Source organism: Hippocampus comes, unplaced genomic scaffold (genome assembly GCF_001891065.2).
Source record: "Hippocampus comes isolate QL1 unplaced genomic scaffold, H_comes_QL1_v1.1 scaffold68, whole genome shotgun sequence".
In the NCBI taxonomy this organism is placed as follows: domain Eukaryota; kingdom Metazoa; phylum Chordata; class Actinopteri; order Syngnathiformes; family Syngnathidae; genus Hippocampus; species Hippocampus comes.
The window spans coordinates 5,621,580-5,647,911 of NW_017805625.1; the positions used below are offsets into that span (position 1 = coordinate 5,621,580).

General features: G+C 41.5%; 4 protein-coding genes across 10 annotated transcripts; 2 read left to right on the forward strand and 2 right to left on the reverse strand.

Moving 5' to 3' along the window:
• Positions 1 to 16: 16 nt before the first annotated feature.
• Positions 17 to 4,946, forward strand: LOC109522424 (activin receptor type-1B-like). The gene is made up of 9 exons (XM_019880991.1): positions 17 to 241; positions 1,150 to 1,398; positions 1,963 to 2,229; positions 2,322 to 2,552; positions 2,899 to 3,066; positions 3,144 to 3,300; positions 3,364 to 3,488; positions 3,567 to 3,697; positions 4,182 to 4,946. The coding sequence occupies exons 1-9, from the start codon at positions 178 to 180 to the stop codon at positions 4,305 to 4,307; spliced, it is 1,518 nt and encodes a 505-aa protein (XP_019736550.1). The 5' UTR covers positions 17 to 177; the 3' UTR covers positions 4,308 to 4,946.
• A 670-nt stretch (positions 4,947 to 5,616) lies between these two features.
• On the reverse strand, positions 5,617 to 12,000 carry prkag1 (protein kinase, AMP-activated, gamma 1 non-catalytic subunit). Of its 2 annotated transcripts, none has more exons than XM_019880994.1 (13): positions 11,858 to 12,000; positions 10,100 to 10,151; positions 9,929 to 10,029; positions 9,514 to 9,595; positions 9,358 to 9,416; positions 9,230 to 9,275; positions 9,081 to 9,135; positions 8,539 to 8,665; positions 8,070 to 8,235; positions 7,678 to 7,715; positions 6,948 to 7,094; positions 6,715 to 6,814; positions 5,617 to 6,650 (listed from the first exon to the last, which is right to left on the reverse strand). In XM_019880994.1, exons 1-13 carry the CDS (start codon positions 11,864 to 11,866, stop codon positions 6,640 to 6,642), a joined length of 993 nt encoding a protein of 330 aa, XP_019736553.1. In that variant the 5' UTR covers positions 11,867 to 12,000; the 3' UTR covers positions 5,617 to 6,639. The 2 variants fall into 2 exon arrangements, with proteins under 2 accessions (XP_019736553.1, XP_019736552.1); XM_019880993.1 differs by having other exon boundaries at positions 11,846 to 12,000.
• Positions 12,001 to 12,383: 383 nt separating this feature from the next.
• On the reverse strand, positions 12,384 to 17,346 carry rhebl1 (Ras homolog, mTORC1 binding like 1). The gene is made up of 8 exons (XM_019881054.1): positions 16,955 to 17,346; positions 15,788 to 15,859; positions 15,481 to 15,548; positions 15,245 to 15,327; positions 15,003 to 15,059; positions 14,860 to 14,907; positions 13,928 to 14,009; positions 12,384 to 13,840 (listed from the first exon to the last, which is right to left on the reverse strand). The coding sequence occupies exons 1-8, from the start codon at positions 17,004 to 17,006 to the stop codon at positions 13,748 to 13,750; spliced, it is 555 nt and encodes a 184-aa protein (XP_019736613.1). The 5' UTR covers positions 17,007 to 17,346; the 3' UTR covers positions 12,384 to 13,747.
• Positions 17,347 to 17,434: 88 nt separating this feature from the next.
• LOC109522460 (zinc finger protein Eos) lies at positions 17,435 to 25,641 on the forward strand. 6 transcript variants are annotated; one of them, XM_019881052.1, is made up of 8 exons: positions 17,435 to 17,528; positions 20,089 to 20,147; positions 20,229 to 20,336; positions 20,417 to 20,653; positions 20,921 to 21,088; positions 21,241 to 21,390; positions 22,381 to 22,512; positions 23,202 to 25,641. In XM_019881052.1, exons 2-8 carry the CDS (start codon positions 20,108 to 20,110, stop codon positions 24,050 to 24,052), a joined length of 1,686 nt encoding a protein of 561 aa, XP_019736611.1. In that variant the 5' UTR covers positions 17,435 to 17,528; positions 20,089 to 20,107; the 3' UTR covers positions 24,053 to 25,641. The 6 variants fall into 6 exon arrangements, with proteins under 6 accessions (XP_019736611.1, XP_019736609.1, XP_019736607.1 ...); XM_019881050.1 differs by lacking the exon at positions 17,435 to 17,528 and adding an exon at positions 18,956 to 19,134; XM_019881048.1 differs by lacking the exon at positions 17,435 to 17,528 and adding an exon at positions 19,143 to 19,300 and having other exon boundaries at positions 20,004 to 20,147.
• Positions 25,642 to 26,332: the final 691 nt, after the last annotated feature.

Below are 26,332 nucleotides of genomic sequence, written 5' to 3' on the forward strand. Positions count from 1 at the left end.
AGAGCTAGGCATTAGTTATTTGTTATGCTTCTCAACAATTTGTGTAGTACAACTTGTACTGCCTCGAGGAGGATTTCATGTCATGTGTCCTCGCATCATCCCACTTTAGATGGCTAACTGAGCAAAAAACGTGCTACGATGTAGTGCAACGCTGCGCAGTTTTTTTTTTCATTCGTTATGGCGAATTTACGCATTGTGCTAGTGTTCGTCAATTGTCTAGTCGTGTACAGAGGCTGTGAAGGTGAGTCGCATTTTTTGTTCACCTCTGAACCAACAAGGCGAACCATTGTGGCGATCGCTGCTTGTAGCAGCATTATGCTAGTACAGCTAGCCTTGTCACAAGATTCGCTCGCTCTTTTTTGTTTGTTTGTGATTCTAACGCTGGAATAAAGCCATGACTGTAACTCACTTCAGTAGTGTAATCTTTCGGTTGAAGTAGAGTTGTTTTTAAAACCACTTAGTTTGTGACGTTGCGTTCGTTAAATGAGTTATCACGTTGCGGCAACAATGAATTCCCAGTTTGTTTTTGGTGAAGATGTTTTCTTACTGTTTATCCTCGTATTCTCTCCTGACGTTATCCCACTTGTCTAGTTGAAGTCATGCTGTAAAATAACTGTATTAGGTGGCGCAGAACTGTGCTGAATACTTGGGGAAACCGTAAATGATTAATACAAAACAGCTTTGCATGAATAGTTATATTGACAATAGCCTTCAAGTCTCAAGCAAGTCCCAAATCAACTTAATCTAGGCAGACTCGCCCTTCTCTTTCTGCAGCCATGTTTTCAGTAAAAGCTATTTGTCATTTAGCGGTGATGGATGAATAATGAATTTAATTCAATAGAAATTGGTTAAGTTCCTGCCCGTTAAACATTTTTATTTACCTGGAGACGTTCAAAGAAATAAATAATTTCCATGACATTTAGGGCAGTACATGTTAGTTTAAGGATTATCGATCAATCAAAAAAAAAAAAGAAGTTTATTTTATGTAGTGGCACCTAGCCAGTCTCATAACACTCAATGCCGTCTCTTGTGTTGTCACGCACGATGATGGATTGAACTCCCAAGTTTTGTTTGATTTTTTTTTTTTAAGCATATCTTGTGACTCTCTTGGACACTAGCCTTTAGTCGTGCCTGCATCTAACTCCACAGCTCTTCTGTGCAACTGCACCATTGCGGAGTGTGAGAGGACGACGGGCTTCTGGTGTGAGACGGACGGAGCCTGCATGACCTCCACGTCGCTCATCGAAGGTCAAGAGCAGCACGTTCGTACTTGCATCACCAGAGACAAACTTGAACCACCCGGACAGCCCTTCTACTGTCGCAGCACGGAGGGCCTGGTCAACATCCACTGCTGTTACACCGACTACTGCAACAGCATTGACCTCAAAGTGCCATCTGGTGAGAACAAAATCTAAGTTTACATGTTTAGTGGACTCTCACAAAATAAAAACGCAGTGTCCTCAACCAGCTCAGCCCACTCAACATCCACTTCTGGATTATGTAATTACTTCTACCAGGGATGTGATGATTTCATCAGCGCCCCGTTTGTTTGTTTCTTTGTTTGACTGCAACTTTAGCTCTACAGATTTGGATACATTGGAATCGCAAAAAATTTTCAAGTTGAAGTTCAGCCTACATATTAAGGAAAAGATATGGCTCGAAATTCAAACACAAGTTGACGAATTTTAAAGTGTCCCTTTCATCCTTCCATTTTTCTATACGCGGCCCTAAAAAGTTTGGACACCCCTGTTCTAAATTGTCCATAGGAGTAAATGTGTGAATAATTTTTTTGTTTGTTTATTTACATGCGCCCTGCAATTGCCCCCCCCAAAGACAGCTGGGATTGGCTCCTGTTCACGTGTGACCCTATTGTATTACTCTTGGTTCAATTTGCTGAGCAGTAAGGAAAAACGTTAGCTGAGTTATTGCATTCCATAATCATGCCGGATTAATTTTCTTCAGTGACTACGCAGTCAAGCCCCGATGAAGGTCTATGGCCGGGTGGGAAGTGGGGGCTGCTGGAACTGGTCGCCATGATAGCGGGGCCGCTGCTCTTGCTGTGTCTGCTGCTGCTGCTCGGCCTGCTCGTGTGTCAGTACCAGCGAGGGGCCTGCAGCCACCGGCAAAGGCTCGAGGTGGAAGACCCCTCCTGCGACCACCTTTACATGTCAAATGACAGGAGCCTGCAGGATTTCATTTACGACCTGTCGACATCTGGTTCCGGCTCAGGTCGGGGCAAAGTGTAATTACTGAACGGCATGCCGACTTTCATGTGCTCTGTTCACATTTTTTTTTTGGGGGGTGGGCTTTGTGCTGTTCAGGCCTGCCTCTGTTTGTCCAAAGGACTGTGGCCAGAACAATTGTTCTCCAAGAGGTCATCGGAAAGGGGCGCTTTGGTGAGGTGTGGCGAGGACGTTGGCGGGGCGGCGACGTGGCGGTGAAAATCTTCTCCTCCAGAGAAGAGCGCTCCTGGTTCCGCGAGGCTGAAATCTATCAGACCATCATGATACGCCACGAGAACATCTTGGGCTTCATCGCAGCTGACAACAAAGGTCCCCTGTCGCTCGCGTCTCAATGAGTTTTTGTAAAGAGGATGATGGATGATTTGGAAACCAAATCCATACCTGAACGACACTTCCGTTCATCGACAATCAAAAAAAAAAAAAAAAAAATCACTGTTTTGCTTCTTATTTTGTGTTTTGTGATTGATTTGTTTTTTTCCCCCTCCACTCACTTTACATTAATGGTTGACTTTCGTAACCCCCTCATTCATTATTAATAGTGACTTGTAAAAAAAAAAGTTTTTAACATTTGGATACTTGAGCAAACGCAAATGAAGAGTGAAGGTTCCACCGTATTTCCCAGCAAGACAACTGAATACTGTCTGTCGTGGTGTAGACAATGGCACATGGACTCAGCTGTGGTTGGTGTCAGACTACCACGAGTACGGCTCCCTGTTCGACTACCTGAACCACTACTCCGTCACGGCTGAAGGGATGATCAAGCTGGCCCTGAGTGCTGCCAGCGGCCTGGCACATCTGCACATGGAGATACTCGGAACGCAAGGTGCGCCCCCCTCGAAGATAAAATGCACTTTTCGGAGAACATTTGCAGTTTGACGAGTTCATGTACCAACTTTGTAGGCAAGCCGGGCATTGCCCACCGTGACCTGAAGTCTAAGAACATCCTTGTGAAGAAAAACGGCACCTGTGCCATCGCTGATCTGGGTTTAGCCGTCCGTCACGATTCTGTCACAGACACCATCGACATCGCTCCAAACCAAAGAGTGGGAACCAAGAGGTGGGTCAGCCAGAGAAAAATGATTCCTGGCTATTGGTAAAAATCTGTTTTTTGTCCTCACAGGTACATGGCTCCAGAGGTTCTGGACGAGACAATCAACATGAGGCACTTTGACTCGTTCAAATGTGCTGACATCTACGCTTTGGGGCTGGTCTACTGGGAGATTGTGCGCCGCTGTAATAGTGGAGGTCAGACAAGATGTATTTTCACTCGAGCTCTGTGCTAACAGTGTCTCTTACAACTTTTGTGGTGTCCTGTGCTTGCAGGTATCCATGAAGAATATCAGTTGCCCTACTACGACCTGGTGCCCTCTGACCCTTCACTGGAAGACATGAAAAAGGTGGTGTGTGACCAAAAGACACGACCCATCATCTCAAACTGGTGGCAGAGCCATGAGGTAATGACATGCGCTCTTCCGGAACGTTTGGCTTCTGAAATTTGATGACAGCTATGTTATACCCTTATTTTGAGTTTTTGACAGGTAAAAAAAAAAAAAACAAATTCTGTCGCCAAACTGGTTTTCATTTTTATGCTAAGATAAAGAGAACACTGTTCTCTTTATCTGCTGAATGTAGATCCTAAAAGTGACTTGTAAACTAATTTACGGTAGTTAATTTTAAGATCAAGCAATCGGTTAAGAAACTCCATTGCTTTTAAAATCAAGTAATCAGTAAAGTAACTAAGTTACTTTTTCAAGGTACCTGTTGCAACACTCTTTTCCCCATATACTATTGTCAATATTGACAGTTTTCCTTTTTTTTGTATGTAATCGTAAACTCCCCCTTTCACGTTCTGGTGGAATTTGAATACATACTGTAGTATATCATAGGAGGCAAAGTTTTCTCCAAACTGACTTAAATCTGCTTTTCCTTCTGTTCCAGGCTTTGCGGGTTATGGGCAAAATAATGAGAGAGTGTTGGTACGCCAATGGTGCTGCCCGCTTGACCGCCCTGCGCATCAAAAAGAGCTTGTCCCAGCTTTCTGTTAAAGAGGACATTAAAGTTTGATCTGAAAGTAGCCAAACACTTGGAAAGAGCTCCGGGAAGTGTCACATCCTTAAATTAGCCTTCCTCAGACGCACTGAGAATACGTGACACTTTAACAATGACTGCAAAGTCGGTAGCTTTGCGAGTTTTTTTTTTCTTTAAGGCACTGATGAACCCTACCTCGCCTTCCCAGAAACTTGTCTGGTTCCCCTTCTTCACACCATGACAAGTATCCCTGGACTTTCCCTGCACTCTGAAGCAATCGATGACAGTGACTGGATTACATTTTTTTTGAAAGAGTCAAAATGAAAGGTGATGGGGAGTTTCACAGCATTCCTCAGAGGCAAAACACTTATCTGGTTCCATTATAACAGCGATGGTTACCGGTAGGTGCAAATGGAAGCAGACAACTTCCTTCAGGTATTCAAGTTAGTAATGAACTTGATGTAGTGTCTACACTGCCCACAGCATCACACAGCGTTGTGTTGCCATCGTGGTTCATGTTTAGACATATTAGTCAACATGCACACAAATGCAAGGATTGTTTTGTTTTAAATGTAATCTCAGCTTTTCATAGGATACTACTGGTTCTCGTATGTTGACTCTATCGTATCGAATTTCACGGGTAACTTTTTTTTTTTTTTTTGGTACAAAATCCCCCAAGCCAAATACTTAAAAAAAAAAACCACTCACACAAATTACCCGCACAAATTTTTACAGTTCCTCTTTGTCTTTTGAATTGTACGGTGGCTTGGCTTGATCAAATGTCATTGCAGCCACTAAAATGGCCCACAGGTCCCCCACCCTGGTACAGCCTTGTCAACCTTGATGCTTTTTATTTTGGGGGGGTGAACACATTTATGTGGAATGCTACTTTCAAGACTACAATTCTCAGAAACATGTTTTTGTTTCAGGAACAGATGCACTTGTACTGTAACGATTTAATTTATATTTGCCTGGTTATTGAACAACTCCAAAAAGGCCTTGTGAGTTACTACTGACTTCGCTGCATGGCTCACAAATTGTCTGTTTCTTGAACACACATTATGGTCACGGGTGTGAGAAGAAATGCTGAAACTGATCAATGTACACAAACTGCCAATGTATTTGTTTTTGTCACATGCACTGTAAAAGCCTGTCAAGTTATGCATTTGGACCTTAAAGGCAATAATGAAAGTCAAGGTGTTTTGTCCACTTGTACTTGCCTTATATTCAATGTAAATACAATGAGCTTTTCCCCCTCGAGACCTCCCACGTGAGTCAGAATAACAGTTCGATGTAGTTGTGATGCATGCGTTTCCTCGCCCCAAAGAACCTCATAACATGAACATAGCGCGTACAAACTCTCAAAAGAACATTTATTGCTCTCCACAATTGACTGCAGTTTGATCCGAAAACCGCATTGCCATACAACTTCAAATCAGAAAGCGTGACTCATTCTTTGCTTATCCCCAGAAGGAAGAGAAAAGCTATACATCAAATGCAACATAAATAAATGCAGAAACAGTTTTTGTTTCAAATGACAAATCCCAATGAAATAATGGCTAACTTTGACCATCTCTATTTAAACGTTGGACCCCTTTCCAAAAAGCCATTTCACAGCACCGTCAATGGTAATACAAATCCCTTTTAATATAGTATGTGTAAGAAAACAAGTAATTGATGTGGTTTTGGAATCTAGACGTAAATTCTTTTAAAAACTGTGATACACAACAACCACCAAACTGTCATCATCGTCTTTCGTGAGTCTATGGATGTACAGTTAGTAGTTAAGTTGGTAAGTTGGTAGGTTCTTCATTTGCTACGAAACAATTCAATTCATACTTACTACATAAAACCTCAACTTTCGGGTGATGACGCACTCAGTACAACAGGATGTCTTTAGTATATTTGTATGACAAAGAGTGGGCGTCAACCTCGATGAGAAATAAAATAGCTCAGTGTATAACTTGCACATCAACAGAGATAGTTTGATGTCCCTGGATGGGTTGATTGCCTCACCACAAAGGAGAAGAAATCTTACTCATGCACAAATTGGTTTTCCTTTAGCTGGTAGAGGACTATTATTCAATATTAAAATGAGCATTCTGGCGCTGTCATTGCTCCCTTGGTGTTGTCAAATTTGGCTCGGGTGGCGGGAACTGCGTCGCTCGCTGTGCTACCAACAACGTTGTTACTGCTCACCTCGTAAAACGTGGTGAACTGCAAAGTATTTATGCACAGATGAAGGAATGTGAACAGGAAAGACGGGATGACGATCATTCATTTGGCTGTCAAAATCTCCTAACCCCTCCCCCACATTCCCTCACGTCACTTCCTTCTCCCTTTGCTCCGACCTCGCTTCTCTTTCGCCTCATGCGGTGCCTAAGGGCAAAAAAAAATCAAACCATTACTTTGAGCCACTGTGCGATGAAACCACTTGGCTTACCCTCATCTCTATCGGTGAGCACGAGTGCCTGGAGGATATCCGAGAGTGAGACGATGCCCTTCACCACATCCCGCTCGTCCACAACCACCAACCTGTGCACCTGGTTGACACACAAACGCAGAAACATCAGTGGGAAAAAAAAAAAATTGGATCACGTTCTGCCGTGACAACACAGATTTATTTCTTTATTTGTCAAATGCATGGCCGTCGCCGAAATCCTCCGCTGACTTCACCTCAGCCTCCACCAGTCTGTTGATGATGGCTTCCAGCGTCTCGTGGCGATTGCAGGTCAGCACCCCTTCGAAGTACTGAGAGCGGTGCTGCAAGGCTTTGGTCACGGTCAAGTCGAGGTTGTTGTAAGTCTTCTCTGCTGCCAGGTTCTGAAGGGAGCACAATTTTATTGTCGCTACTTTAAGGTGACTCATGACAACACTGATGTCACATGAACGGGAAGCCGTATGTCTTATGAGTTAGTTAAATATTACAACGTTACAGTGTTATGGGGCATAATGGAAGACAAGTGCATGATGTGGATTTGGTCATATCCATAAGCCTCAACTAATATATTAAAAAGGTTCTTTCCACAAGAATAACAAATCCCTAATCCCTCAGTTGACCTCATGAATGAAGGAATCTCAACAATGTTTTATAATTCTTAAAAGTATTAAGAGCATTTTGCGTCTGCGCCGTACAAAAGTAGACCGAAGTGCTGATTAATTTGGGGCGGATTAACATTGTTTGGGTGAACGCGGAATTGTTGTACACTGTTACGAAATGCATGAAAAAGAAAATATGTTTGTTACACCATCAAATGTTAACACAATCCTTTTGAGATTGGGGGATGTTCATCATTCATGGATTTTCGCAATTAATGGCATGGGGTTGGTTCCTCGCCACCGCAAGACTAGCACCTGAACACGGAAATGAGTATAGCTCATCAATATTGGACTCCTGTAAACTTACAATGACATCAAATTTGGAGTAAATGTCCACCACTCGACCTGCACAAGAGAGAAGGATTTATTCCAAAATGTGCACAAGATAGACAATTATGGTACACCTGCAGAAAATGTTTGTTGAAGATTAAATGTGAAAGAATCGTAGGTGGAATACAACTGAACAGTATTAAACAGATGCACACTCCTGGATTAAAAAAAAAAGTCTTCCAACACATTGATTATGCTAAACGTAAATGTTTGGGAGTGGAGTCGGCCATATTTTGCCCACCCCTGATTTATAGTACAGACTACTATGTTAATGAGAGCAAAATACAGTTGCTAAGTGTCGAAGTGCTGCTTGGCAGTGCAAGCCCTTGGACATTCAACAATGTTTTTTATATCAAGCAGCCCACCAACCTTTGTCATCCACCACGGGGAGCGCAGACACACGCTGCTCTACAAAAATACCCAGCGCCGTGTACAGAGGGGTATCTGTGCGCACCACTGCGATGTTCTGGAATGTCCCAATGTTCAGCTCCTCCAAAGTTTGACCCAGGAACGTCGGTTTTGGCATCTCCGATATCTGAAAACAAGAACAGATTACCATTCGCACGTAGGTACGATTGCACGAGCGCTCATCGGACATGGAGAATAGAACGGTCAACGGCAGATCATTTCAAAGCGGAACCTCCAAAGTCGAACACGAGCTGCTTGTTGACTTTCAAGTTCAATCTCGATTTCAAACTCATACTCCCGAGTGCCAATGTTTTTTTGACTTTTGAGGCATATCTCTCTACACAATGTTGGAATTGTACAACGTTTGGGGATGTTCCACAGTGGAGGTTCTGTATTTAATATGGCACAGGGGAACGTCAAATGGACGTACAAAGAGCTTCAAGAACTTGAGAATCCGCTTGTGTGTCAGGATGTAGAGAGTGTTTCCCGTCAGGGGATCGATGACTGGCAGTCTGTGGATCTTGTTCTTGAGCAACGAAGATACGGCGTCATACAAGCTGCAACAAAATAGGAAGGTAGGAGCATTGTTTGGAAACGGTAAGGCCCCGTAAAGTGAAAATGAATGTAAGAAAATTGGGTTGTGTGGGCCTGGCTCGCTCGTGAACTGCACGTCACAAATGTGGCAGATACAGTGTATGCTACAAAAGCGCTCAGGTGCTTAACAACAGAAGAAGAGCGACTCATGGCGTGGCCCAAGTGCATCACCGGGCCCTGTTTTTGACATGTCCAAAACATTTGGAAAAGTGAAAATGTAAAAAACAATTGAGCGCTCTGTCTCCACAATTGAGCACTACATCGTTTTCAATCTTTGCAATTTTCAGCAATTATCTACAATGGGTTTAGAAACGCTTAACACACGTTACAGGGTCTTTAAAAGGCTAGATTCAATTAAAAAAAAGGTTAAAAACAAACCTGGCATTGGGGGATATGCTAACCAAGGGCTTGAAAGAGTCTTGAAGATACAGCTCTGTTAAAATAAAAGCGCAAATAAACCAGAGACAATTAACTGACTGAAATGACAAATAATTAAAATACTGTAAGAGGGTAGTCAGAACTCACACCTCTCCATGTTTCTATTTTGTGCTCTTCCAACTCATAAATCTGCACCTGAAAATCAAAAACACAGAATTCTAATATCAAGCATCAGTTCTCCCACTACAACACCACATCTGGATACGTGCGGTCTTACCAGAGGAGATTTATAGTAGCGATGAAGGATGTTAATGAAGTCTGTGATGGTTAGCATGCCTGTAGACAGCATCAGCATCTCGTTTTTTTTTTGGTTGTTGTTTTGTTTTGAACAAACTGAAAGTATGTGAGATAGTTATATGGGAAATAATCTTACCAACAAAGCACTGTTTGTTACTGTCCCATAGGGGAGCTGCCCTCACCCCATTGGAAACAAGGGCAAAAAATGCCTTCTTGACCTGTGGAATTAAATCGACAATTTTTTTTTTTACCCCACAAAGTTCTTCTTTAGTTGGTAACATGATTTTTTAAAATAGCCCAAGGATCAGAAACAACAGCACCACACATGATGTTGTCCCCGCCACGAGTGGAGGCACCACTTCAACTGAATTACAAAAAAAAAAAAAAAAGCCCCCATCAACAATAACGTTTCACATTTGAGGATGAGGAAGCTCACTCTGATGACACCATGAGCTCCTGATTCCCAAAATATTTCTCCTTTCAGATATGCCTCTACTTCAGTTCTTAATGAGGACAGACTTGACGAAGAGAATAAAAAGATGATATCCGACCTGGAGGGATGTGTCGAAAACCACCAATTTGGAGCTGGTGGGTACGAGATCATAACAGCGATGGGACTTCATGAACCTGGTGTACACGTTATGCTCAGGATCTGAAGGGAAGAGCGAGACACGGGGTGAGAAGCCTTTTAAATTTCATCATTATGTCGTTTAGTTTCCTACCCTCAATCAGTGGATCCTTTTTGCTGTCAAGATCTTCAAGAGTTGCCGGAATCTGAAAGAAACAAACTTGTCAAAGCAAACTTTAACCATCAGCCTAATCATAAATAGGCTTAATAAACAGATCATTTAAAAATGTTACTTGTGACTCAAATGTCTGTATTTTGAACTGTGGCCCTGAGCAACCTCCATTCCAATGAACTGGACGGACTAACTATTAAATGTCAATGAGTTACATATTGCGCGTTTGCTGTATTGACACTCACTCATTCGCTGGAAATCTCTGCTCCAGTTTACCAAAAATAGCTCTCAATCATGTGCACCCAAACATCTCCTTTAAAGTCATACTTCAGCATTGCCGGATTAAAACATGTTGATGCAGGTATTTGAGCATTTTAAAAATCAATTTCAGTCTACGGTCTTTGAGTAATTTCACAAAGCTACTTATCATTTCTTTCCTATGCTTTTAAATGCCTTTAATTTTTGGGGGCTACAAATATGCTTCAATGTTGTCAATATATGTTCTTTTTGTAATTTTAATAAGCTACTTTGAGTTGCCCTGTGTCTGAAATGTGCTCTATAAATAACGTTACCTTACAGGCCACATAATAGCTGGTCGCCAGGAATTGTAACTATGCTAAATCAGTTATACATAACTTAGTTTTAAGTTCAATGTTTGGATCACACTGGGTACAGCCTACAAGCAAAATAGAAACCAAACTGCTTGTCTTGTGTAAACAGCAACAGAGTTATTGACATTTGAAATACAGCGACAGCTTCAATCTGCTTGGTGGGAAAGTGAAATGTTGACAGATTCTTGTCTTCACTCTTCTTTTTAGGAAAAAAAAAAGCACGTAGACAAGCATATTTGCATCTGTTTGAACAGTGTGGATTATTATGTTGTAAAAAAAATAATTATGGCATTTGGTTCAGTTTTGGATACATCTAAAGCACAGGAGAGGCTCTGCAAGGTTTTATGCTGGCCCCAAATTGAGCTGCAATGTGCTTGTTCACCGAGTGGGTTTGTGGTTAGAGCGCAAGGCAGTTGTGGGAAGCCTAATAATTAACCGATCACAATACATAATTTCCTTTGGCATTGGAAATTACAAAATAACAATAAACCTGTGCATCCACCTGTTCCTAGCCATAGAACAACAGAATAATAGGTCTGTGTGAGGGGGCCACATTTCATACGCAGTCATTACTGAGTAAAATGAGACGAGATCATCTGTATCTCATTAGACTTTATATTTTTTCCAATGTAGAATGTGAACCTGAGCTCGATAAAGATTGGGAAACCCTGGTTTAATCAAATTTTTAGATGCAGTATCGAAAAATGCATCGAGGCCGATTAAATGAACGTTGTGTCTTTACAGATGCATCACTTTGAAAAAACAACAATGTTGACCGACTGGGAGAATGACACTCGTTGCTTTACTGAGTCCTGCTTCGAACTCCAAGCTAATGACGTTAGCATTGACCAGTCAAAGCTTGCTGAGAATACATCACCCTTACAAGGAGAGACGATTTCTTTCGTCCAACAAAACTAAAGGGACATTTGGGTCACCCGCTAAACTCACCAATTTCAGCAACAATATGCAACAGACACGTGACAATAATGTCACATATATCGACCTACCTACTTCGCAATGTAATTCCAAATAGTTAGCATCATTGCTACAGTTAGCATGTGTCAGATAAGGACGGACAAAGTGTTAAAGAGTTATACTGGAAAATATAAAAGTTTACCGGTGGACTTACACACTCCATATTCCATTCACGGTGTCACGTCTTCTCAGCCTGCCAGATCGGGTGACAAACAGCCAAGTGGTCGCTAATTCGGCGCATCGGCTAGAAGTCAAACCAGAGCATCCTGAATGGCTGACTGGTCGTTACCGTAATACTGGTAGAGTCAGCGCAGTGAAAATATGTACTCGAAAGGGGTTGAGCCAGAGGTACTGTAATAATAATAATAATTATTAATATATATATATATATATATATATATAGTGTGTGTACATACATATACATCTTTGTGTACTTTTTCAAAGGCTTTATTGGTGATACCACCTGAGAGTGCCGTTGTATTACAAAATGGTTAACTTCAGACAGTATCTGTATGTTTTATGATCATTTCTAAATGGAAATAGCTTTTCATTTTAGCTTGGAGGTGTAACACAACAGAAGGTATCAGTTTCATTTTTACGTTTATCTTGGGAATAATATGTTTTTTCTTCATTGCGTGTGGCCAACTAAATAAAAATGAGATACAAAAAACACTATCACGAATGAGTAACAGATTTTATATACAAACTGTTTACAGCAAGATTTTTATATGAACGCTGACCATCATGGGCATATTGGCGTCCATGTTGTGCACAACATCACCACCACGATCAACACCCATGAGATCAAGTTAACAGACGGAAGAAGAAACCCTGTAAGAGCACCTTTGGTCATGAAGGAAACCAGATGTGGGAGTTTCAAAGATGTATAAGGCACAAGACACAGCATGACCAGCCTCTGTCCATCGTAAAACTACTTACTCGGCAAAGCACTTGATAAAAAAAAACAAAAACAAGATATTACAAACTATATGAGGGAAAAAGATGAATATGTCAAGCGATTATAGTCCACAGACAAGTGTACTTTAAGGCAACAAGAGCCAAGAAAAACAAAATGCAAAATTGCATCTCAAGTGTTTTGACAGTGATTGTTAAATCCAGAGTTTAGATTCAATCACGTGCACGAGATCACGACTTCATGAACCTTGAAATCATGACAAATTCATTGACAACAAATGGCAACCCACCCCATTCTTTTCATTGTATTTTACAAAAACGTCAAAATGACGTGATAAATTACTGCGTTGGACTGCTCTAAAGTGGTGGAGGACACAAAGCTGGCATCACTCAAAAAAAAACAAAACAAAACAGAACCTCTTCTATTATTGATTAAAAGCCATATGTGGCAAAAATCAAAGCGATTTTTCCAACCTATACCAAGTTCATCTGGGGGTTCCATAACAGCTAAGTGGTGATAGAAAAGTTAAAACTATAGAAATGAGGGCAGCGGACTAATCTGCTCAGCAGAAAAGCTCACAGGTGAGTGGCTGGTATGTATAAATAGCTAGAAAGGAAACCGATAAACATTACAATGGAAAGAAGCATGGAAAGAGTGTTTTGTGAAAGCTCATAATAGAGCATCCAAGGCAGTCCCACCACTGTGATGTAATCAACCACCACATTTACAGTAATGTGAACTGAGGCTGCACCGCTGTCAAGCGCTCACCACCACAATACACCAACCACTCAAATATTACACAAACCAATGTTGTCTCAACATCAGGCATTCAGAAATAATTACCATTATCAATATATATCAATAACAAGGGAATTTCGGATGCAGTCCATGAAGATCTGCGTTTTCTGGGCTAAAATTATATCCATCCAAGAATTAAACTATTTATAGCAAATGTCCAATGAAGGTGCTTCTCTGCCTGAGCTTCTTTTAGTGGAATAGTTTAATATGAATTGAAACTGGCAGCACTGCCGGGTCTTGTTGTTGGCGAGGTCTTCAGAGTGGTATGCTGGTGGAGCTGTGCCTCTCCTGTCTTCAGCAAGTGACTTTTACCATATCCTCAATGCACTCTTACATCATGGCACATTTCTTCTCCTCCGGCGGGGCATTCCCGTCGGCTTTCTCCATCTCCAATATGATTCGCTTGAAAACCTCCACGGCGGTCTGTAAGGCAGGAAGAAGTATGAGGACAGCGCCAACAGAGACCTGCAAAAAAAAAAAAAAAAAAGAAAAAAAGATGCGTGGAATGACCTCATTCTCCTTGGCTGAAGACTCCATGAAAGCAGCACCCCAGGAATCAGCAAGCTTCTTTCCCTCCTCTGGCTTTATGACCCTGAGAAACAAGACATTGAAAACACCGGTTATGAAATTACAATGGCACACAGTTGAGTACCAGAACTCCACCGAGGCCAAATTTAAAAAAAAAAAAAAAAGAAAGAAACCAGTGAGTGGTAGTTAGGAGTGTAGCAAAGACAATATAGCACAAAGCATCCATCCCTGTGTTTTAATGGTCCGAGTGTCAAAAACCCTGGCAATACAAATGTCATGTTTGATGAGATCATGAACAAAGAAAGTGCAGATTGACAGGATCTCATAAGTAAAAGGTGAAATTGTGGAAACTTTGTTTTTGACCTTAAGACACGTCACTATAAGCTGAGAGGGAGAAAACAACTCACAAAAAGTCAGTTTGTCCTGTTGGGCTATTATTGCCAGAATGCAAAAGTTTATGATTTTGGTGTTTTCATCAGAGAGTAACAATAAGACAAACATTCCTGATATAAACATGTGAATTAAGACGAACAATTAATTAGCCCCTTTTTCTTTTTGTTTACTCGTTTGAAAGCACCGCATCATCTGTTCTCCCAGAACTTTCTTCCGTGGATTTCTCTTCTAAGGACATACCCATTTGCTGCATTTGCAAAGTTGCTCTGAGTGAAACAATTTGATTGGCTGAGTTTGATCTGCGCATTTCCTGTGTACAAATATTTATTTCTCTAGAGATCAGAAAAGGCAATTGTAACCGCACAAAAGATACATTGGTTAAATTACAGAAATTCATACAAATATAGTAATAGTAGTAGGTCTGGCGACTGGACTGGACTTAATGTATATATGTACTGATTATTACAGGATAAGTCCACTGAAACATTTTTCGAACAAGGACAAATAAATATTGTGCTTACCTTTCCATGTGGAGATCTTTTTTGTTTCCAACAAGCACAGTTGGAACTCTAAATAGAAAACAATCATGGTGAAATATTAATAAAAACTATGTGGTGGGACCATTTTGATAGTATTGAACTTAAAAAGAGTTGAGATAACTTACTGAATTTTTCCAACCATATCCAGCAGCTTGTCGTGTAGAACCTGAACGACCTCAAAACTGATCAGAGAATAGAAACGGCTTATTGATCGCATCGTGATTGGCTCAAAGATACAAAGCCTGATCTTAATATGTCATCCCGTTTTTAACTTGAGATGAGAAATGAACACAGATGATAAAAACATGTTTCAAACTAAGTGTTTTTTACTGATATGCTAGAAATTCACAATGATCCAACTACATACCTTTTCATGGATGTCACAGAATAAACAAGGACATAGCCGTGGATGTCCATTGAGTGGGAGTGGGGGAAAATGGAGTATTCATCCTACAAATGATACCATGCCATATAACATATTAGTCTCAAGCACAGGACACAATATAGGCAATTCGTCATTGATTTTCATAAGTTTACAATCATCAAAACTTAAATATTGCTGCAGGATAAATCTATATGTCAATATGGCGCTAAACAACTTACTTGTCCAGCTGTGTCAACCAGCTGAAGATGGAAGTCTTGACAATTCACGCTGACCATTTTATTGAAGGCTGGGAAAGGGAAGTAACAGTTATATGTAGAAGTATTTCTAAATCACTACCAAATTTCTTCATACAGTGGCCTCCACATGTGTCGATGTTGTGCCTTGATTAATTAATGTTACGTCATACACTGGAATCAAAACAACCCCGCCCTGCTCAATAAAGTTTGGGAAACCCCTTGCCACTCGATGAGGAAATTTGGTCATTTTAACCTATATAAGAGTTCTCCACTGCATGGTAAAACTTACTGTTTTCAATTGTTGGGTCATAGGAGTCGACAAACTGTCCTTCCACAAACTGTATTGTGAGAGATGACTTTCCTGCAGAAGGAAAATGGACACGCAATTGTCATTTGTGCTGTAATAATAACAGTGTATAACAGCCTTTTCCACAAAAACTAACACAAATCCATGTTATTGTCTTTAAGGAATTGTCACGTCATTTTCAAGTTGACAGGAAGTGGCAAAATGTGGCCCTCTGAAATGGATAAAAACAGGTAAATTTTCTGTGTGCGCCTACAGCCGCTCCGACCATCCACCAAACATTCAGCCATACACCAGTGTGAGTGGCACTTAAGGCAAGGTGTCTTGCCCAAGGACACAGCAACACATGGCTTGGACAGAGCAGGGAATTGAACAGTGGACCTTCCAGTTACTGGATGACCCGCTCTACCTCTGAGGCATGGCTGGATATACTGATAGTGCAGTGTTCGAAAGGCAACACATATAAATACAAAACACATGTTCGAAGAAACTATGAAGCTGTTATGCACTTTTGTCTTAACTGTTATGGAACAAATCTATTTCAGAGGGGCATCACCATTAGCTTGGTCAATGGGTGCGATGAACAAAGCTGTGTCAAAATGCATAATTGTTTGACCCCCCCCCCCCAATACAAGTTTAAGAAATCTTGCTCTTCACTTATCATTTGCATTAGACTGCCATAAATTTTGTGTATTGATCGCTTCGTTGTCTTAACTATTCTGGCCTAAAACATGAAATAACCAATAACTTAAAAAAATGGACCTCAAACATGGCTGTGGAGACACTTACATATGTAATGCCAAGGCAGCATTAAAAATGCACTATTAGAAAAAAACGTGTCTTTATATCGTTATTAATCATATGACAAAAAAAAATGACCCATTTACTTTGTGACAAGCTATGTTTCGGAAATATTGTGTTTCCCACAGCCTAATAGGAATGCCACGGAACCTTTACCGCACTCAGGGTGCGGCTCCAGCCGAAAGTACACTTATTAGTTTTCTGAGTCGGAAAAGCACAAGTGTAATGAAAGCAAAGCAGAACGCGTGTTGCTGAGGTCAGCCTGACACAAGGAAAACAAAGCCGGGACTTTAGCCAGCTAGCTGGCTAGCTAGCCAGCTAGCACAGCACGAGCTCGGGAGCTTTACTCACCAACAGATCTGTAACCGATCACAGCAATCTTCCGGTACTTCGGCTGCGGCATTGCGGCGGAGACGGCGTCGATTACCTTTCAAATGCGTAGCAGGCAAAGCTATTTTGACGCTCTAGATTAACTTTTATCGCCACATTCGGCTCACGTCACGTGACAACAACAAACTTTTTGGGAGCTCTCTGCTGGGCCTTTACCAGCTCGAAGCAGTTTCACCACAGGAAGTACACCGTGTACTTTTGAAGGGGAGAAACGCTTGCGCTCAATCCAGTACAGTTTGTGATATCGATCGATAAATCGAAATCTGAAAACGATCTCCCGAACTTGAACAGTTTACGGGATACTTTATCCCCAACGCGGTTACAACTCGCAGGCGATAGTAACGGAAAGTGTCATTGTGTAAGCACACCGTCGTAAAAAGCAGGTCTTACGTCACACATTCTGCAAAGCTACTATACGGCAGCGGGGGTCGCTCTGAGCCCTGCAACCCACTGACACTGGTGTTGTTTAGACCGCTTTCAGCTCGACCTTTCCAGACAAGACAAATACTAGAACAAAATGTCAGAGGTGACAAAAGTACCCACGCGCTTTCACACGGTTCATTTTCCATGCATGCACTGTATGTTCTGGGATTCAATTTGACAAGCCATCCTTGTAGTGCGTATTTAAAATACAACCATTTGATTTCGATTCGTTTTCACAAGAGCTGCAGCTGCAACAAACCGCTTCACAGAACATTTAACACGAATTAACAAAAATGGTCCAACAGAACACAACACATAACATGGACACAATGGTAACAACAATTACTAAATACGCCTTGTTGTTTGAAGCATATCAAACTGAACTATCGTTCCTTTCAAATTGTTTTAATGGTCAATAACAGATGGAGGCTTGATCCTAAATCAATGTTTTACAAGAAGGAAAAGTGTATTTTTATTTACTCCATTGCAGATACAGGTCTTGTTTTTGCAGCAGCAACTCTTTCACCCCTGCATGACTTCTGTTCCGTATATATTTACTATACGTCATGCTGATGCTTACTCTTACACTATTTTGAGATTTCCCATGACAATTCCAAGACCAACAGGTGCCCATTTTCGTGGGAACCTGTGCAAATGTCACGGACAGGTCTGTTGACTGTTTCAACCTACCCCCGCAAACACCGTCTCCATGTCCTATAAAAATACGCATTGGCTACTGCATATGTGACTTGGACTATTTGCAACAGACTATTCTTGATTTTTGGGTCTGTTTCAAACTCCACAGTGACCACTGTCACAGTTGCCTGAAGAAATACTTTTTTTTTCTTAGTTTGAATTTTTCACTATTACCACCTGTTTACCATTTTCCTTGATTTTACACAAAGTTTGTAGCACCTGTATGAAGAATTTTTGTATATTTTCACGTGTATTTGAGGTCCCTTTAGCAAAGGTATTCAAATGTCTGCATGGAAGAATAACATTTAGGGTATTTGCATCGGTGTCAAATGTCAAAATGGATGAAAATTGACCTGAATAGTCGAGGTTCAGAGAGTAATGGTTAAAAAAAAGATAGCCTTAGTTCGACTTTAACGCTATTAAAATTTGTCCTTTGTGGCCAAAATTAAAATATATTACATAGCTAGTTAATCAAAAACCAGGCAGAGCTTTTAGTCCCATTACATACTGTATAATATGTTTTAATTTTGAGACACTAACGTTATGGACAGTTTGAACAGAACTGCGCTTAAATACTGGAGAAGAAAAAAACTACTTCAAATTATTACATCAAAATGCGTTGCACATAAGTTACATGAAATATGCATTTCAATGTTTAAAAACAATCACTTCTTTAAGTTTCAATGCAAACGTAAACAGAACTGTATTGGACGATGCTTGAAAGCTTAAAAACAAATGTACTGCTTAAAGCAGGCATGTCGAGCCACTGTCCTGCCTGTATTCCATCTCTCGCGGCTGCAACACACCTGATTCAAATGATCAGCTCATCAGCCAGCTCGGAAGTAACATTAGAACGATCCTGAGTATTTGAATCAGGTGTGTTGCTCCTGGGAAAGCTGGAAAACAGACAGGATAGCGATAGCAGCCCTTGAGGACCGAGTTCGCAAACCCTTGGTTTAAAGACTGTCTGCATAACGACAAGCTATATTGATTGTATTGTATAACTTAATACAAGTGATGAGGTTTGTGTGGATATAATTATCAAAATTTATGGCGCACTCGAAATTGTGACCGGAAGTAGTTTGGCGTGTAAGGTAGTGCTGCCGGCTGGGGGATGTCATCGTCGTAAACCCAAACAAGCAGATGCAATCACCGAATAACCTCAATCGTCGCCCTCGCCAGGCATTGGTAATTTACCACACATATACGGGGAGTGGACTCATTTAATTGTCGGTCGTCGTTATTTGAATCAAGGAGAGCATGTTCTGTAGTTAGTCCGTACCTGGCTCCTCATAGCATTCGGCGAGGCTGCGGGTGCCATAGCAACCATTTCGGAAACACTGGCTGCAGTAGTTAGCATCTAGCGGGCTAAATGTAGCATTTGTCAGTCTGAGAACTTATCACGCATGTCACTCATTCACATTGCATCGTTCGGTACCGAACTTTGATACCGCGATATTCAGTGAGCGAGCGTAACAAATACCGACGTCGTAGTGCTGGTTTTAGCTGCTTTGGCTTCACATTTGCGCCAATCAAGTTTCGCTTAGCTTGAGCTGCCCAGGCCGACTGGTGATTTAGCTGTTAAATTACGGAGACGCATATGAATTCTTCAACGTGTAGAATGTGAACTGAAGACTAATTGATGGCACACGAGTATTCGATGATTCTGTCAGTGGTGTCATGAGAGTTGCGAGTCAGTCGATCAGCTGATCTGTAGCCGCTAATGTTCGAGTTAGCTCTCGTGTAGCTACTAGTACTGCTGCAGCAATCGTACGATTAATTCCACTTTAATAACGGATGCCATCCTCAACATATTTGTATTCTGTTTAAATGTCTGAAAGCTAATTCAACAGTTCGGTGTCATGGGTTGACTCACTGCGATTTTCTCCAGTTCTGTAGATGGAACAAGTGTAACATCATCAGCACACGTTTGGTTTTGTAATGACAAGTTGGTGTGGACATAACTCTCATTTCAGTATTGGGCCGAAATCTAGTATGGATGTTGATGACTGCAATGGCCAGTCTTACATGTCAGGTCAGCTATTTGTTTATTGTGCATCAAATCAGCCCATAAGTAACAATAATGTATGTTTAATCAAGGGTTGTGTATTTGCAGTTAATAGTGGAGACTCTTCAATGGAAAAAGAGTTTTCTGGGGGCCTTGGTGGTCCGACAGTAAGCACGCCAAACAGCAAGGAAACCTCACCTCATCGCTCGCTCAGCGGTAAGTCATAAATACTGGACACTTAATCCTCCTTTTCACTGTTTAAAAAAATGGGACTCCTTTTTTTCCCTCTCTTTTAGCAAATTCTATTAAAGTCGAGTTGTACAGTGATGAAGACCCCGGTCCTAGTAACGATGATGAGCGAGTGGAACGTATAGAAGAAGGAGGCGTGGATCAGGGAACAGAGGCGTCTGGTCACAGGGAGCTTACCAATCATGACAACATTCGACTGCCCAGTGGGAAGCTGAAGTGTGACATCTGTGGCATGATCTGCATTGGACCCAATGTTCTCATGGTGCACAAACGCAGTCACACAGGTTAAAAAAATGCTTCATATGTGAAATAACATTTGTTTTGTGTGGGCAAAACTGACATGTTGTGAATGCCTAGGTATTTGAAACACATGCAATATATGACTTGCTTTGGGATTGGTAAAATTACCTTATTTTCACACTGGGTACAGCAACTACATTGGAACCTCGAACCCATTCCATTGAAGGATTCTGCTCAATCTTCTGATTAATTGTTCAGCTCTAACTATGACCTATGCATTTCTAGTTCGTAACAATTTGATCTTTGTGCAGGTGAGCGGCCATTCCAGTGTAATCAGTGTGGCGCCTCCTTCACTCAAAAAGGAAATCTGCTCCGTCACATTAAGCTGCACTCCGGAGAGAAGCCCTTTAAATGTCCTTTGTGTAGCTATGCCTGTAGAAGAAGAGATGCCCTCACCGGCCATCTTCGCACTCATGCCGGTAGGACATGTTTAGGTCTAGGTCAAGGTCATCTTTATTGTCAAATCAATCAAATAATCAAAAATAGGCCTAATAAGTCTGCCCCCCCCCCCAACTCTGAATAATGTATCTCTTGGCAAAAAGTAATGTCCTTCTTCCACTTTTTGCTCCAGTATCCTCTCCAACTGTTGGGAAGCCATACAAATGCAGTTACTGTGGTCGCAGTTACAAGCAACAGAGCACTCTGGAGGAGCACCTTGAACGCTGCTACAACTACTTACAGAGCGTGGAGTCAAAACAGCCTATCAGTGCTCAGCATCCAGGTGAGCATGGTTCATCTGAGTCACAGTAGAGCACGCTATTACAGGTGCATCTCAATAGTTACTGAGGATGCAACGATATCGGCTGTGGAGTGCTCATACTCGTACTAATGCATGAATGCCACATCACCAGCCAGACGTATTCCATATACATACTGTGGCAGCCTTTGTCATGCGTGAGGAGCTTCTTTAAGGTAAAAACGGATTGCAACACTTTTAGCTCACTGCGTATTCAACTCTGCTCTGGTGGCAACCGGGGGTACAGCATGTCCTGAGTTTCAAACCCCAGCTGACTTTGGGTGAAAGGCGGACTAACTCCCGAACTGGTCGCCAGTCAGTCACAGGGCACAAAAAGAGACAAACAACCATACACATCCACATTCACAATGTCACTGAGTGAGACACACAAGTCAGGGGAGTGTACCACTATACCATCAGCAACTGAAAAACGTGCATCGTATGTCAATATTGACAAGTTGTTACTCTACAAAAATTATTTGAGTGAGACTTGTGCCATGTTCAAGAAAAGTTTGTCTCTGAATATTTGGTTAAAACAAAACACATTTTAACTACCATTGGCAATATCAAGTATCGGTACTCGGTTTTTAGCAATTACTCAAGTATAAGTACTTGGTCTCAAAACAAGTGATAATAGTGCATCCTAAATAAATGCATTTAGCGGTACTGCACTAGCTCTCTTCAAAGTTAGAGTCAAAGTCATTACACAAGTGGGAAAACGCTTTACACAAAAGCAATTCTTCCTATTTAATTTCTATATTTAAAAATCCATTTTGATTGTTTTGTTTTTTTTTAATGTAGTATTCTGACTTCTAGAGATGGTGAATTTGGGGTTTGTGGTATAATCAAAATGATCCGCCCATCCTTCAGTTTTTCCATTTTGCCTAGTTTTCATACTTGCTTTGGTTTGAAAATCTAGCTGGACTACTTAGGATCTGTAATCAGAGCAAATGTTATATATTCTGTGTTTTTTAGGAGAGGAGATTAGGGAGATGGAGTACATCCCAGACTCCCCGCTTCATGCCTCCTCAGACAAGATGACGTTTGTTGATCGGCTCGCCAGCAGCGTCACCAAACGCAAAAGATCCATGCCACAAAAATTTGTAGGTGAGCATGTGGCCTCGGTTTGGTGAGGTTTGAGAAAATAGCCGCTTCATGTTTGTAATAACGAGAAAACAAACTTTATGAACAAGGCTCACAAGGCTGACTCAAAGCAAAAATCAGGATGTACTTTCGGTATTCGAATTAGTTTGCTGAAGTTAGTTCACGTAAGTCAAACACCCCAGAATTTTTACCACTTCACTCTTACCAAGATATTCCGGAAAAAAAACTGCTTCAAAATTAAAATTTCACACAACGTTGAGACGAAAGATTATCAGGATTGACATAAGACAATTTTGCAACACTTCTGATTCATGTTCGCTTTTTTTCCACTGTATGACCGGTGTCATCAAATGTTGAGTAGTTTTTACTTATGTAGTGTTAACATCTATTAACGTAGCAGAAAAGTTTCTTCATATTATATTGAAGGGATTTTTTTAAACTATAATTCTAAAATTAGAGCTCTCAGGAAAGTGAGGTGCATTTTTTTAAATTGTATTTATTTATTTATTTATTTATTTTTAAGGATCGCAAAAGAACTGCCATTTTGTACAGGGCTTAGTGGGTTAAAGGTTGCATTGCATTTTGGGCACATCCTGAAGTTTCACCCGAAAGCCTTTATCTGAAAAGTGGATTTTGATACAATGCTATTGTTCCACATTTCAATCTATGAGGATTTTATGTTCTAATTGCAGGACAGAAGCACATACATAGTGGAAATGCACGTTCCGAGTTAAATGCTGCTTTGGACAAAGATGGAGAGACACATCCAGGAGACTTGGAAGGCCTACGCGTTCCTAGAAGAGAGTATGCAGGCAGTGATGGAGGAGGAGGGGGAATGGCAGACCCCCTGCAGCCTCTCCATCTCCCCATCACTCACCCTTCATGCTTATCCGAACTCCGATCGATGCACAGTGCCGCTTATGCGCCGGGCGCTCTCGGCCTGAGGCTGGACTGCATGGGGGCCAGTGTAGGGCTGGGGCCCGCCAACGTGGGGAGAAGGGAAGCGGCGGAGGGTCACGAAGACCTGCCCGTGGGTCGCAGTCAGGCAGCCTCCCCCAGCAACGGTTGCCAGGACTCTACGGACACGGAAAGCATGCCGGATGAGCCGTGCAACAGCACCGCTCCTGGTCCGACCCTTCATAGGAACAACGGGCATCATCTCCACAACACGGCGACTCCTTCGCACTACAAAATTTGGGACGGACACAGCCCCGGCCACGCCAAAGACCGGGAGACCAAAAGAGAGGACGGAAGTCACCACGCGCCCCCTCCGTCGGGCCTCGTCCCAATGCCCAGTTCACCTACGGCGCCCTCGTCCACCTCAAGGGAGACTCTGCGAGTGGTAGACGGCGAAGGGCGAACGGTGCGCTGCTTCCGATGCGACCACTGCCGCGTGCTCTTCATGGACCACGTCATGTTTACCATCCACATGGGGTGCCATGGATTTCGGCAACCTTTCGAGTGTAACATCTGCGGCCACCGGAGCCAAGACCGCTACGAGTTTTCTTCGCACATCGTCCGGGGAGAGCACATCCTCGACTGAGGAACAGTCCCGATGAGCTCGGCCTGGCATGGTTTGGTCTGCACAGCACAAAGGAAACCCATTATTTATCATAATGCACTTTGAAAATGTCTCTGAACATGCACTTTTCCCATCCACACGTGTGCCTTGCGCCCAAATTCAGGATTCCCACCTAATGCACATATTGTGGTTGACCAATCCGACCTGAAAACTCTTGAGCACTTTAACAGATTCTTCATCCCCAAAAGTCAAATGTGAAGACCCTCGCCTCATTTGAAGAAACGGCCCTTAAAAACATTCACTATCATGTTTTTATGTCCTTGTTTTGAGTGCAGACCAAATGAAAGAGCCAGGTCAAAGTTCACGAGATGTTGAGAAAGTTGTCTGTGAATCATAAATGCACTTTTTGTTTCGTGTCAAGTGGTAGGGTGATTGAACTGAGTGTACGTATGTGAGATATTGTTAGTTTTCTGGAAATCGGTAGAACGTGTGAAGGCCAGTGAACAATGGAGGCCTTTACTTGGATGACTTATGAGCGTTACCTGTCTTGTTGTTTTTAATTTGTTCTATAACTGCTTCTGTTGCACTGATACTTGCCAGAAAATCCTGATCATATTAAACAGTTTTATAGACTACATTCACAAGCTGCACATTTCTCTCAAAATATGAGGAAAAACCATGACTGCCGCTCAAGTGGGAGAAGTGATAATCTTATGTCAAGAAATAATGTCAATGCAGTTACAACTTTACTATCATTGGTTTGTATTGTGCCTTCCCTCATCGTGAAATTCAGTGACTAGAGTTCAAGCTATGAACTAACAATCATGTCCTCAAACATACGAATTCATGTTGGAATGAGTTACCAAAGAATTTAAGATCTCAAGTCAGTCTAATTCGTGCATACACGGGTGGGAATTCTAAATATAGATCGATTTAGAGCAAAAACTTCCAGCTTTTTATTAACGGAAATGTAAAATATTGCAGTTTAGTCATTACATGTTCAAAGATTGGATATGGATGGCATTGTTTTTTTGGTAAAATGGATTCTGACTGTTCTTGCAACTCTCGAGCTATACTTTACAAAACATTAAGCATAAGCCAAGAAATGATGACAGAAGCAACAACTGTTAAAGAACCTGCCCGAAACCTGATCAAATTGTGTAGGCAAGACTCCCATGTCCATGTATTTTTTTTTCTGACCCTTTAACAGTTACCCCATAATGCTGAAAATTGTGTAAAGCATGAAAAGAATTAGCGCTACTTGTGATTGATTCCAATGAGAAAAGGATATTTTGTCGCTACATCGTGAGAAGTGTTTGGTGGTATTTGTCGATACAATGTTGACTAATTGTAACTGCAAGAAAAACCTTTTTTGCTCACTTGGTTTAAATCCTGAATGTGGTTATGGTGACCTTTATGGTTAAAGGTCATGTGTGGACAATTTGAAATTACCGTTATTAATTATAAGACATGATTGCGCAAGTGCAGCGGTCAAGCACAATTCTAAACGCAAGACAGATTAAGGCTCCACTATCAGTCATTTTATCATGAGTTAGCTTACCTTACATTAAAGTGATCGCTGTTGTACTGAGAAATGTATTTTGAGTATTAAAAAAAAAGGTACCCTGCTTGTGTAACTAATGGAAGAGGCCCATGAGTAGCTTATGCTGGTTTGCTTCCTGTATGTAGTACTTTTCATATTGTGCCTTCATTCTAGTGTTCTGCAACTATTCACCGTGTGCTACAACAGGCCAGCTTTGTGAAATGCTCACCACCAGCTTTCCCCTTGCTAGGACCATTTTACTTTTGATTACCAGATGCCCCTAGGATACAATGCTGCTGCTAAGATCCAAAGAAAACTCCCTGCTGACGTGAAACCTTTGCTGGCTTTAAGTGTCAAAATATCATTTTCAAAAAGAACCCATCATTACTCAAATTTTTTTATTATGAGTATTGGATATCCCCCTTTGCCTTCAGTGGGAATGGTGTAATTGTACAACCTTCAACTTAATTATGCTTCAGACCCTGATGCATGTGCGACCAATCCTGAGCTCACAAAAACACCACACATTAAATGTGATTTTTCAAACGCTGTTTTTGTAAGCCTCTCACCTCCTGTAAATAACCTGAAATCGCTTTAAATTAATGCAAACTCTTAAATGTTGACAACAGTTATGCATTTCACTACTTTGATCTTAACTACTGTAAGTTTTGTACTGTAAGGATTTACTCCAAATAAAAAGTCAACTATTCTCTTGTCTTGTGAGCAAATGAGAGTTGAGTCATACATTCAATCAACAA